The following is an 11,224-nucleotide window of genomic DNA, read 5'->3' on the forward strand; positions in this document are numbered from 1 at the left end:
CTCTGTGTGTGTGTGTGTGTGTGTGTGTGTGTGTGTGTGTGTGTGTGTGTGTGTGTGTGTGTGTGTGTGCGCATTAATAAAGGTCTAAGTCAATAGAGACATATTCATACACACAGACAAGCTTCCTCTTGACATGTCAAACAAAGGAATAGCAAAAGATGCACTTCAAGGAGAGGAAGACATGAGGATCATATCAAGGGAGCACCTACTTCCCTTCATGACATATGTACTTGGGAGCGATCTTTCAAAGAAGCATTGCAAGCAATATTTTTTGAGTGAACTTCTTTTATTGGGAGAAAAATTTCTGAGTGAGCTTTTCTAGAAATGAACTAGCCACATGGCACTAGAAAACTCAAAATCTCACTTCACAGCTCACTCGCAAAGCTCGCTCTGAACCCGCACTCGTTGAGCAAGAAGCAACCTACTGTGACCACTTCAAGTTGTGAGGTTAAGTACAGGGCAGTCTTGAAAGCTACGGTTGAACGTGTATGGCTCAGACGCCTTATGGCTGATTTGGGTGTTGGACAGGACACTACCAACATCATCTACACTGACAGTCAGATCGCCTTGGCAGTTGCGAGGAACCCAGTTTTTCATGCTCGCACAAAGCACATTGAGGTGCATTATCACTATGTCAGGAAGAGACTTTCAACAAGAGAGATGGGCTTGGCTTATGTACCAACACAGGACAACCTCACAAACCTTTTCACAAAGGCATTGTCTCGTGAGAAGTTTGAAGCTTTCTGCATAGTTTTGGGCTTACTCCCCTTTGTGGACTGATCATGTCCTCAACGCATGGAACTTCCCTATACTCTATGTGCGAGCTCTTGTTCACTACATCACTCCCAGGGGGGATTTGTTACCATATATGTGTGGTAGTGATGTGTGTGAACACACTTAGGACCGTCGGGGCATTTTCTCCCTTGTTAGGAGGTTTTTTTTTCGCGTGCATTGTATATACGCCCATTGCTCTAGGGCTATCTTGTTTTTTCCAATACACACTAAGTAATATCCTCTTTGTTGTGTGCCTTGAGCTTCCTTCGTCTTCTCTAAGCTGTATGTGTTTCCCTACAACCCTAATTCCAACACAAGGCAGTGCCAAGCATAACCTTTTTTTTCGACAGCCCTTGACTAGCATTGTCATCATGAAATGCTTTACCCATCTCAGCATTTCCAAATTGCCACATGCCTTCAAGATGCAAGCATAGGTGATTGCATTTAAAGATATACATGTCGATCAGGGTAGTGCCAAGCACGCAGCTCTTGTCTAGAAATATTATTGTTGCTCGTATTCAAGTCCTACGTAGTGTAGGAGTGCCCTAGCTTTGCATCCTAAAAATAACCAGCTAGAGCTTCATGGCCCTGTCCTTGTTGGGGACATCCTGCCATCAATGCATTTCAAGAGACCACATTCTGGACATACATGTCGACCAAGGCAGTGCAACATGCCTTCAAGAAGAAAGCATATATAGGTGATTGCATCTAGAGATATGCCCTCACTTTGCATATGCTGATGATAGCCTATTACATCTGGATGTAAGGATTTTCCTATCCACAATGACCCTACATTCTGATACCGATTTCCTCTCTTTTAAGCAATTCACTAAAATTTCACACAATGGGAGATTATAGGTTAATTTCCCTCCACATCACGTGCCACCTCATCATCGTTAATCACTTTTGACCATGTTGCCATTCTCACTTCACCCACCCTACCTCGCCTCGCCTCGCCTCGTCCATGTTGCACGTAGAAATGCGATGAGCCACTCACTCATGATGAATGGCATGCCAGGAGACATGCTAGGACCATATCAATCGAAGGATCACATCAGTCAAGCATCCTCTGGTTGTTCTCAAGTTGCAAGGAAACTAGGGCTGCGTGCTTTACAAGGTTTGGGGTAAGGAGTGATAAAAGAGCAAAGCACATCAGAGAATCACTGACACTGGAAAGATATCCATGGCCATGTCAACAACATCCTCCGCACATCATATTGCTCATAGATGTTGACGTTGTGAATGGTAGCTACAGAGTGACTACTATGAAGGCTCATGAGTGCAGAGCATTTCATAGAGGATAAAGGGAGCTTTTCATTGCGCTGGCCGGTTTTCATGGCATGTTTGGTGCTTGCTTTTTCTTTGCGTCACGATCTTTAATGAGCTGAGTGGTTTAGTGAGATGAGTGGTTTAGATCATGTCATGTGGCCGATTGTGGGCTCAAATAGGCAAAAACGATATTAGGCTCACGAGTCACCAAGTAAAGACTTTTTGGCATGATAAAACATGCCATTGAGGAGCACTAGAAATTCTTTGGTTTGTAGATGGGTCTCTTCGTTTATTTTAAAATGCCAAAGTCGTTAGTAATTCCTTCTTAAATCGTGCAAGTCGTTAGTGATTCCTTCTTAAATCGTGCACTCATATCATATTTTTTGGCAAGTTCTGTAACTTATTCATTACTAAGAATATTCCATCTTCGTACATATGAAGGTATTGTCCTCCTAAAAGAAGGGGGCATGACTGCGCTTCCCAGCTCGTCTATGGTGCATTCCCCCCACCACACCGTCCGCCCTGCCCCTTGCAATGCTCCTTGGAGTGCTTTGTCGCCCCGTTTGGTCTTGGCAAGGGAGCACCTTCCAATGGCATTGCAACAGCATGACGCATCTATGTCTTCCCTCTGTCCCGTTCAGGTGGTGTGCTCCTTGGTCTTGCAATGCCGAGACCATGCACCGATCGTCCATGCAATGCTCTCGATGAAGTCCAATATCGTTGCCATCGAGCCACCCTAATTACCAGAGTGTCGCCATCGTAAATATTTGTAGGAAGAGATGCAGATCAGCCAATATTGATCCGCACGCCGATCGCAAGTTTCATGAGTACTAGGTCCCGGGTGGGATAGTTGCTAGTTCTTCTGCCCTATTGTTTCCATGCGTCTCCTCCTCGTTCGCAAAACCCTGCCCCTTACTCAGCATAGATACCTCGTTGGTACCTCACATCACCACGCTCGCCCCTTGCACTTAGCGATTGGGACGCCACTTTTGCTTAAAATTGAAGGGGATCTCCATAGACCGTGCCTTGGCATTGCCAATAAAGCCCAAAAAGACGTTGAACCCACTTGCTTGCTCGGTCCACAATTCAAATTGCCCATTATTAATTAGTTGTTGAGATTCCCTTGATTGGAAAGCAAAAGACATGTGCCCGTTGCCATTACGGCCATGCAAAGTCCTCCTCGCCTGTCCATCAGCGCTATGCAAACTGGTCAGTCCCATGTGCTTCCCTCGTTACGCGGTGCTACTCGCACCCCCTTGGCTTGCAGTTGTCGCACGCCAAGGACCAACGGTGCCCAAGCTCGATGAGCCACCTCAGATATTTCCTTTGTACTGCTGTAAATTTCGCTTTGTTGTCCGTTGATTATCCCTGCGTCTACTGCATGTAGACATGCCCTTGCCTCTTTGTTCCCCTTATGCCCTTTGTTTCGATTGGCCAGGCGCATGTGGAACTACCCCTATCGAGAACCCACCATGCAATTGTAATGCCAGTTGTCAACTACGCAAGTCTCCATGCCTGCCTCAACTACCCCAATTCCGCCCTCGTTGGCCAAATGTGCCCTCTATGCACACCTACGCAACTGTGTCACATGCTGGGCTTCTGCGCATTGAACGTGATGGGCTTCTGCACACTGAACGTAATTGTCTCATCCAGATCGCCTGCTACTTCTAAGCAGCTTTTTCGTTTCACATTTCCTCCTAAACAACCCCCAATTACCAATGTGTACCTCGGCCTTATGCCATAACACTTACCCCTTATTAGGCAGATCTATTCAACATCGTCGTCCTAGCTGCATACGAGAACTCCTACTAGGCATCAACAGGCATTGTGAAGGGCAGGTGGAGTCAAAATTGTGGGGTTGAGAAGCAGTTATTAATGGAGATATAGTGGAAACCACGCTAGAGGGAGAGTGAAGAGAGAGAGAGAAAGAGAGTGGTCCTTTCTGTCGCCCGGCACCATTGCACGCCACCTACCTTCCGTGCGTGGACTGGTTGCTATCTGGCATTGGTTTCCTCTTCCCCACTTAATCACAAAGGGGACATCTTGACAGATTCCCACTATTAACCCTTTTGCAAAAATTAACCACACCTACTACTACTACTACTGCACTCGGTCCAAAGGGGACATCTTGATAGATTCCTGCTGTTAACCCCTTTGCAAAAATCAACCACACCTACTACTTGGTTTAAATCTTGTATTATCCGTTTTGCGCTCTCTCTCTCTCTCTCAATTTGTAAGTATACTGTATGGTCACCACGATTTTGGATTATGTCTAAATAGGTAGAATCAAGCGAGATTCGAAGGGAAGCCCGAGGGAAATGAAAGGAAAGGGGGAAGGTGGCCACAGCAACACCACGAAATGTGCACATAGAAGCAAGCGGGAGCAAAGGTGCAACGGTTAGAGCAAGGAAGGCTGCAGATCTGTGATTTTTTTTGTGTGGATGGACGCTATCACCACGAGTGACGGAGTTTATCGGGATGGCCTATGCCAATGCTTCTGCGTCCATAAGCACTAGGTTACATGGGTTCGACTTCTCGTTCAACTCCTAGCAGACGTAGTGCTCGAAGGCTTGAGAAAAATAGAATCTAGCGAGATTCTATTTATAAAAAAAATGAGGAAAGTTGTCGGTAAATGACTAAGTAGGTGGGTACATGTTTTTTGAGGGGAATCTCGTGTGATTCCCTTCATGAGATTCCCTTTCGCTTTAGAGGGAAAGTAGGGTTGAGGAGGTAAATCTAAAGGCATGAGAAGGTGAGGTGGCCAGACCAGGTCATGCGAAAGCCAGCCGGACATCTTGAAGGCAAGGCCAAGGTAGAGAGTATATTTAACAAGTGATAAAATCACGAGGCCTGTCATATAGATAGCAACTAAAAGCTGGCAACACGGAAAGACCAACCCTCCAACACAAAGAGTAGCTTAAGGCCGAGTTTCATTTTTGGCCGACCCAAAGGGCAAATGGCAAAGGCTATAGAGACGCTCTCTCTTTTTTTATGATTAAAATAGAAAAAAATTTGAATTATATTTTCAAGCATTTTTTTCAAATGATGATTGGTTGAAGCAAAATAGTGGGTACTCATTTAGATGACTCGTACTCATTTCTAAGACTCGGACAAACTATTGAAATCAGAGACTCTGCTTTTTCTCATAAGCATACGTACATTTAACGCGAGCCAGAGATTACTCAGTGGAGGGATTCAGAGTGGAGGTATGTGGGATACAATTTTTTGGGGGGCTTCTAATTTCATTACAAGGGTACCAAAAAAGATATCCCACTAGCCAAAAAAAGATACCCCACTAGCCTGCAGCTGGCGTGACAGCCCCTGGTTGCGACGGGCAGGAGCAAATTCGCCATGGCAGTAGCTGGCAAGTAGAGGCTGCACGGGCAAGTGGCTTCAGAAGCTGCATGGAAGCTCGCAGGAGTGAGAAGAGGAGAGATGGACTAGTGCAGGAATAGAGCGATACGGTGGAGCCTCTCTCTCTCTCTCTCTCTCTCTCTCTCTCTCTCTTTGTCTGCAGCAATTCAACCAGGCAGGCTGTTGCAATCATAGAAGACAGGCATGACGGACTTTCAAGGCAAGTTCAAGGGCGAGAGCGGGAGTGGTGTTAGAGCACGGCTAGAGAGGTGCTAGGGTGGCCAATCTGTACTGAGGGCATGCGCATCTGCATGCTATGGGCAACAGAGTTCACACAGTCGCAAGCTATGGTGGAGGACGGAGGCACGCTGAGAGAGAAAGATTCGAGGACATTGAATCCCTTGCATGTGCTTGCGTGACTCCCAGCTGCCAACGTCAACAAGATGCCGACCCGCGATTGTTGAGAGAGATAGAGAGAGAGAGAGATAGAGACGCATGTGTAGCTTTGCAGATCACCTGTCATAATGTGTTATTGAGTAGATATGTTTGGGGCTCATGGCTTGATACTTACACGCAATCACAAAACGTGGCCTCGTGATTGAGTGAGCAACAGGGGAGCTTCACGCAAGAGAGAAAACCAACCCCGTTGAGGCAAGGCAGGTGGGAACCCTTGGCAAGGGGCTCGCAAGCAGCTAAGGGGAGAGAGATGATATATAACAGGCAATGCAAGAGCTGGAGCGAGGAAATGAACTCCGCATGATGGCAACTGGGCAGGATAGGAGTGCTCCCGCTGGATGCAAGACGATTGGAGTTGTGCCTCGGGTTACTAGAGATCAGCTGGGCAGGAGTGCTCCCTCTATATGCAGGGCAGTTGGTGGCAAGATATCGTTGTATGGGGGCATCACATGTGCAACAAATCGTGCCAGGCGAGACATCGTGCCAGCTTGTTTCCCCCACTGGTTATCATACATCAACCTATTGTTTTCCATGCTGGAGTTTGTATCAGCTAAGGCACACCTAAGCTGGGGGCTGGGCAAGGTTGGGCTGCCGTGCATCGTCAAAAATTTGAGGGGGCATGCGCAGGCAAGCAGAATGGGTGAGGAGGATGCTGACTGCCTTGTGTGAGCTCCCACGGCAACGATAGAGACACGAGGATGTTGGCTGAGGGAGAACGACATAGGCAAGAGAAGCAGACAGGCGAGTCAGATGTGCATCGTCGTGGCAACCGCACATCACTGCCGTTTGTCTGATCGCCTTGGTATGAGTCAAACAAGATGCTCTCTATCTCATCATGTCTCTCTCTCTCTCTCTCTCTCTCTCTCTCTCTCTCTCAATATTTCCCTAGAATCTCAGTTCTCTCATGTTTCATGGAGGCAAATACAGTCCAGCTGTAGGAAACGCGTGACGGTCTAGACTCTCTCTCTCTCTCTCTCTCTCTCTCTCTACACGGAGCCGAGACAGCTTGTTTCTCTCGCTAGCAATGCTGCTACCTGCCTACTCCTTCGAGTTGATATGGGAGCCGAGTTAGCAAGACAGACAGATGTGCACTGTGACGTTCACATAAACTCAGCTTTTCATCCTTACAGCCAACGGGCGGTGGTACCGTGGTAAATGTGTTATTCTCGTTTTTGGAAGTCCAAGGCATTACCTGGCTCACTGAAGTCAAGAAGTCCTGGAAGGTAGGTTGTAACTTGTAGTGTTGTTTTGAGCCCCTTTTTGCTAAGTTTGCCTGGTGCCTGGGGAGGCTACGATAATTATGCAGCAGCTAGGGTAAAGGGGCCAATAAAACACCACCTCCCAAAGAAAAAACAATGACACCCTAATAATAAGACAAAGCTGAACCAACTTTGTGAGATTCAAAAGAATGCTCAACGTTCATCTTTTTTGAAATGCAACCTTTTCATTGGGCAATGGATGACTTTAACCTTTGTTGGCACCCATGTCTTTCTTTTGGGGTTGGTGTGTCTTCTTTTTCACACCCATTTTTGTTACACAGGAATGCATAAATGGATTTATAACTTTCGGCTCCGATCATCAAAAAAGTTGAGATCAATTTTTTCGTAAAGCTCTCGACGAAGCGAATCAAATGAGCTACTGACTGGTTATAATTGAGCTCGGAGATCGGAGATCTAGGCTCCCTCTCTTAGGTGGCCTTAAGTTGTGGGTTTTACCCTACATCACTCCAAGTTTGGCAAGTTTGTGCTAGTGGGGCACCTTTATTGACAGGAGGAGGGCCCAAGCAATAATCGTGAGCCACCCCATAAACCCATTGGTCATGCATGCTGGTTAAAGATTGCAATCAACGTGAGCTCTAGCCTCTCTCGTCTTCACGTGTTGCAAGCCTTTAATATCCTTTGACACTACTTCTGGATGTTTCGTACAGGTTTCAAGCGGAGTTCATTGACAAAAGCTAGGTACAAGTATTTCAAGTTTCAAAGACCATCTTGATGAATGGAAGGACACGCACTCAGCTTAGATGGAGCAAGGCATCAACATTGTGAGCACTGGGATTCTTGGGTCCAAGAGATGTGAGTTTGCAAGGTGCTCTATTACACACTCAGCCAAAAGTTTTGTGTCTTTCGTCTCATGATTCTTGCATTATGCTACCTATGGTGGAGCATCTCAAGTCCCAAAGTCGATGCCTTTGAAGTTCCAAATGGCACTGTTGCTGAAGCTTATAATCTCACCAAGAATAACTTCAAATTTCCATAACATTGCTGACGGAATTGTGGTGTTGCTAGATATCTTGAAGTAACTTGATTGTGTCACAGTGATTCATGGCATTGATAATAACAAGGAATAGTTGAAAAGTTTGCTTGTATTTTGCTCTTCAAGAATAACTCCATGCACATTTTCTTGGTGCAATCCAAGAGGACAGTGCGGTTGTGATGGGAGATGGCTTTCATTCTACACTCTGCATGATAGTAGGAGGTTGCCACCTATCCAGTGTTGACCTCTCTCTCTCTCTCTCTCTCTCTCTCTCTCTCTCTCTAAGGTCTCTTGGGATAGTTTCCTACAACATTAAAATTCTATTCTTCTTCTTCTTCTTCTTCTCTCTCTTCTCTCTCTCTCTCTCTCTCTCATCTCTTGGGATAGTTTCCTACAACGTTAAAATTCTCTTCTTCTTCTTCTCTCTCTCTCTCTCTCTCTCTCTCTCTCTCTCTCTCTCTCTCTCTCTCTTTGGTGCTTTTGTAAAGTAGAGATTCTACTTCTCTCGTCCGCCCTGCGACAATGCAAGACATGAAACAATAACTACACACTCTGCTTCAAGTTTTTTCTACACGTAGTGCAAAGGTTGTGGAAATTTGGAGGATTTCCTGGTGAATTATTGAAATTATTTGTAAAGGACAGGAAACAGTTATAGACTCGGCTTCAAATCTTATCTACACACTTAGTTTCTTGGGTGTTTCTAGAAGCAAAGGTTATGTAATCGTGTCAAATTTGTTGTTTTGATTATGCAGGTTTTATAATTTGTAGAGTGAAAACATAGTGCTCAATATGTCTTTCTTCGTTGTTTTGGCCTAACACATACTCACAATGTGCATATCCATGTATATTTAACATTTATAAAGAATGTGTCTCCTACATTGTCTCTCCTAAAGTTAGGATGGAACTCCAATGTTCTTATTGTGTTGGTGCTAGTAGTAGCACATAAGGTTTCAAATTTGCTAAGATTTTTCTATAAGCTATGAGAACCTCAACTTCCTAACATAAATTTACATCTAAATGTTCGTTTTTTTGGTGTCTCTTTGAACTCGTCAATGAGGATTTTGTTGCATGTTTATGTGATGGATCTTTCAATGATGTATTTTTTAATGAATTCAATGGTCATTGTTTAATGAAGGGAAGAAGGATATAAAAAATGATGTGCAATGTACAAAGACCAGAAATCTTATATGAATTGGCTTGGGAAGGGTGTCTTTTTCTTTTCACTAGTTACGGGTGCAAAATATAAATGTCGATTTTTTCCTTTTTAAGAGTTTTTTTTGCTTGTTATACTTGCAATGGTATATAATTTGAGCAATGAAACCCTTTGTGGTCGAAATCTTGTGCAATTTAAGGAAGTTTAGTGCATGTGGGGGTTTGAGTATTATACTTGTTTTACTTGCAAATGTATACAGTTTGAGCAATCAAACCCTTTATGAGGTTGAAATCTTATGTAGCTTAAGGAAGTTTAGTGCATGGAAGTTTACTATTGGTCACATCATAAATTTGATGTATATAGAGGTGTATTAAGCATAAGATGATAGTTTGTAAATATTATTAAAAATTATAATTGTATATTGAAATATAAATATCTCAAGCTTAAAAGGTAGTCAATGGATTTACTAAGTCCTCAATCAACAATCACGAAAAGAGACATGCTCTTTCATAAACATGGGATATAGGTTTGAACATGGTGATTATCTAGTTTGATAATAATACTTCTTATTTACATAGACGCTTAAATACAATATTGTATCTTAGATAGTACACATTCAATCGTTAGCAATGTGATAAATATTTTAAAAAAATCATGAATACATTGTTTTCTTTTTGTATTAAATACACTTTTCTTTTTGGTATATCTAATTGAAGGTAGGGCTTGTGATTTTATCACTTGTTTGATAGGTGGATGAGTTAGTGGGCACTCATTGTGGCAGGAACGTTATCAAGAAAATGATGAAGCGCTGATATGGAATACATACACTATACTTTATTGTACGTCCACAGGTGGTTGGTTTCACTTGCAGCATAATGGAACAAAACTCTTCGACCCTCTTCGACCCACAGCAAGGAGCGACATGGCAACCACAACGGCAATGCCTCTAGCAGCAACATTGTTGGCTCCTTGCAATTCTAGTTCCATTATGCCCTTCTCGCATGCCCGCAATCTGAGAGATTGCATCTTCTCAGATTGCATCTGATTTGCCCTTCTTCTAAATCTTCTTCACCTTTGCCAACGCCATTCATGTTGTTTTGTCCTTCGAGCCAGTATTGAAGTGAGCTCGCTAATTCAAAGAAGCGCTCATTGAGTTTAGAAGCCTTCCTAATCAAGATGGATGGAAAAAGTCACGAAAGGATGAATGCTTGCAGCATAGAATTAATGAAGATCCGACATAGACGACGGTAGCAAGAGCAAGCTGGTGGTTTTTGGTGATCGGGTGCACGTGTAGGAGGAGGTGCAGGGTTGGCGAGTGTCATCTTTAGAGGCTGGCTAGCTAGCACGTGTAGGAGGAGGTGCAGGGTTGGCGAGTGTCATCTTTCTGGCTAGCAGCAAGGCCGGGCCTGGGCCAAATGTAATGCCAATTGCGCATCATCGTCGATGCAGTTTCTCAATGTAAGTAATGAATATTATTCAGAGCCCAAAAAAACCCTTCTACTGCTGGCCCGCCAAAGTGTCTACTGCACCACAGCTGTCAGCACAACCCTCGGCCACCAATCATATCCCTTCATGCACCTCTGCAATGCGCCTAGCTCGGTCACACAGTCAAGTACAACCCCCATTATCTCTACTTTTGCCTCGCTTCGCCACTGGTCTCTACTGCAAACCTTTTATCAACAATTGATAACCTGTACTCAGCTTAGAACCTACGTTTCCATGATTTCATCATATCGGCAGCTCGAGCCTTGTCCTTATACAATATGCAAGCCTCCAACAGCATATTCTATAGTGAATCATGCTGGAGTGAATCACCTTAGTTTAGGGCTTTATGCAAACCTGTGGGAGTTCAAATCTTGCTCATGCCTCATAGATTTAGTGCTCATTCTATAGCAAAACAAGGCGCCTGAGACAAACGTTGGCATTGCCTTTCACTTCGATGAGAGAGAGAGAGAGAGAGAGAGA

At 44.3% G+C, this 11,224-nt stretch overlaps 1 protein-coding gene across 3 annotated transcripts; it reads left to right on the plus strand.

The window, feature by feature from the left end:
* The first annotated feature begins 5,121 nt into the window (after nucleotides 1–5,121).
* Nucleotides 5,122–8,139, plus strand: LOC147424324 (uncharacterized). Of its 3 annotated transcripts, none has more exons than XM_086499824.1 (3): nucleotides 5,122–6,655; nucleotides 7,394–7,701; nucleotides 7,781–8,139. In XM_086499824.1, the coding sequence occupies exon 1, from the start codon at nucleotides 6,121–6,123 to the stop codon at nucleotides 6,520–6,522; it is 402 nt and encodes a 133-aa protein (XP_086355950.1). In that variant the 5' UTR covers nucleotides 5,122–6,120; the 3' UTR covers nucleotides 6,523–6,655; nucleotides 7,394–7,701; nucleotides 7,781–8,139. The 3 variants fall into 3 exon arrangements, with proteins under 3 accessions (XP_086355950.1, XP_086355951.1, XP_086355949.1); XM_086499823.1 differs by having other exon boundaries at nucleotides 5,123–7,076; XM_086499825.1 differs by lacking the exon at nucleotides 7,394–7,701.
* Nucleotides 8,140–11,224: the final 3,085 nt, after the last annotated feature.

The sequence above is a fragment of the Adiantum capillus-veneris genome, chromosome 25 (genome assembly GCF_014529385.1).
Source record: "Adiantum capillus-veneris isolate H3 chromosome 25, ASM1452938v2, whole genome shotgun sequence".
Classification (NCBI taxonomy): domain Eukaryota; kingdom Viridiplantae; phylum Streptophyta; class Polypodiopsida; order Polypodiales; family Pteridaceae; genus Adiantum; species Adiantum capillus-veneris.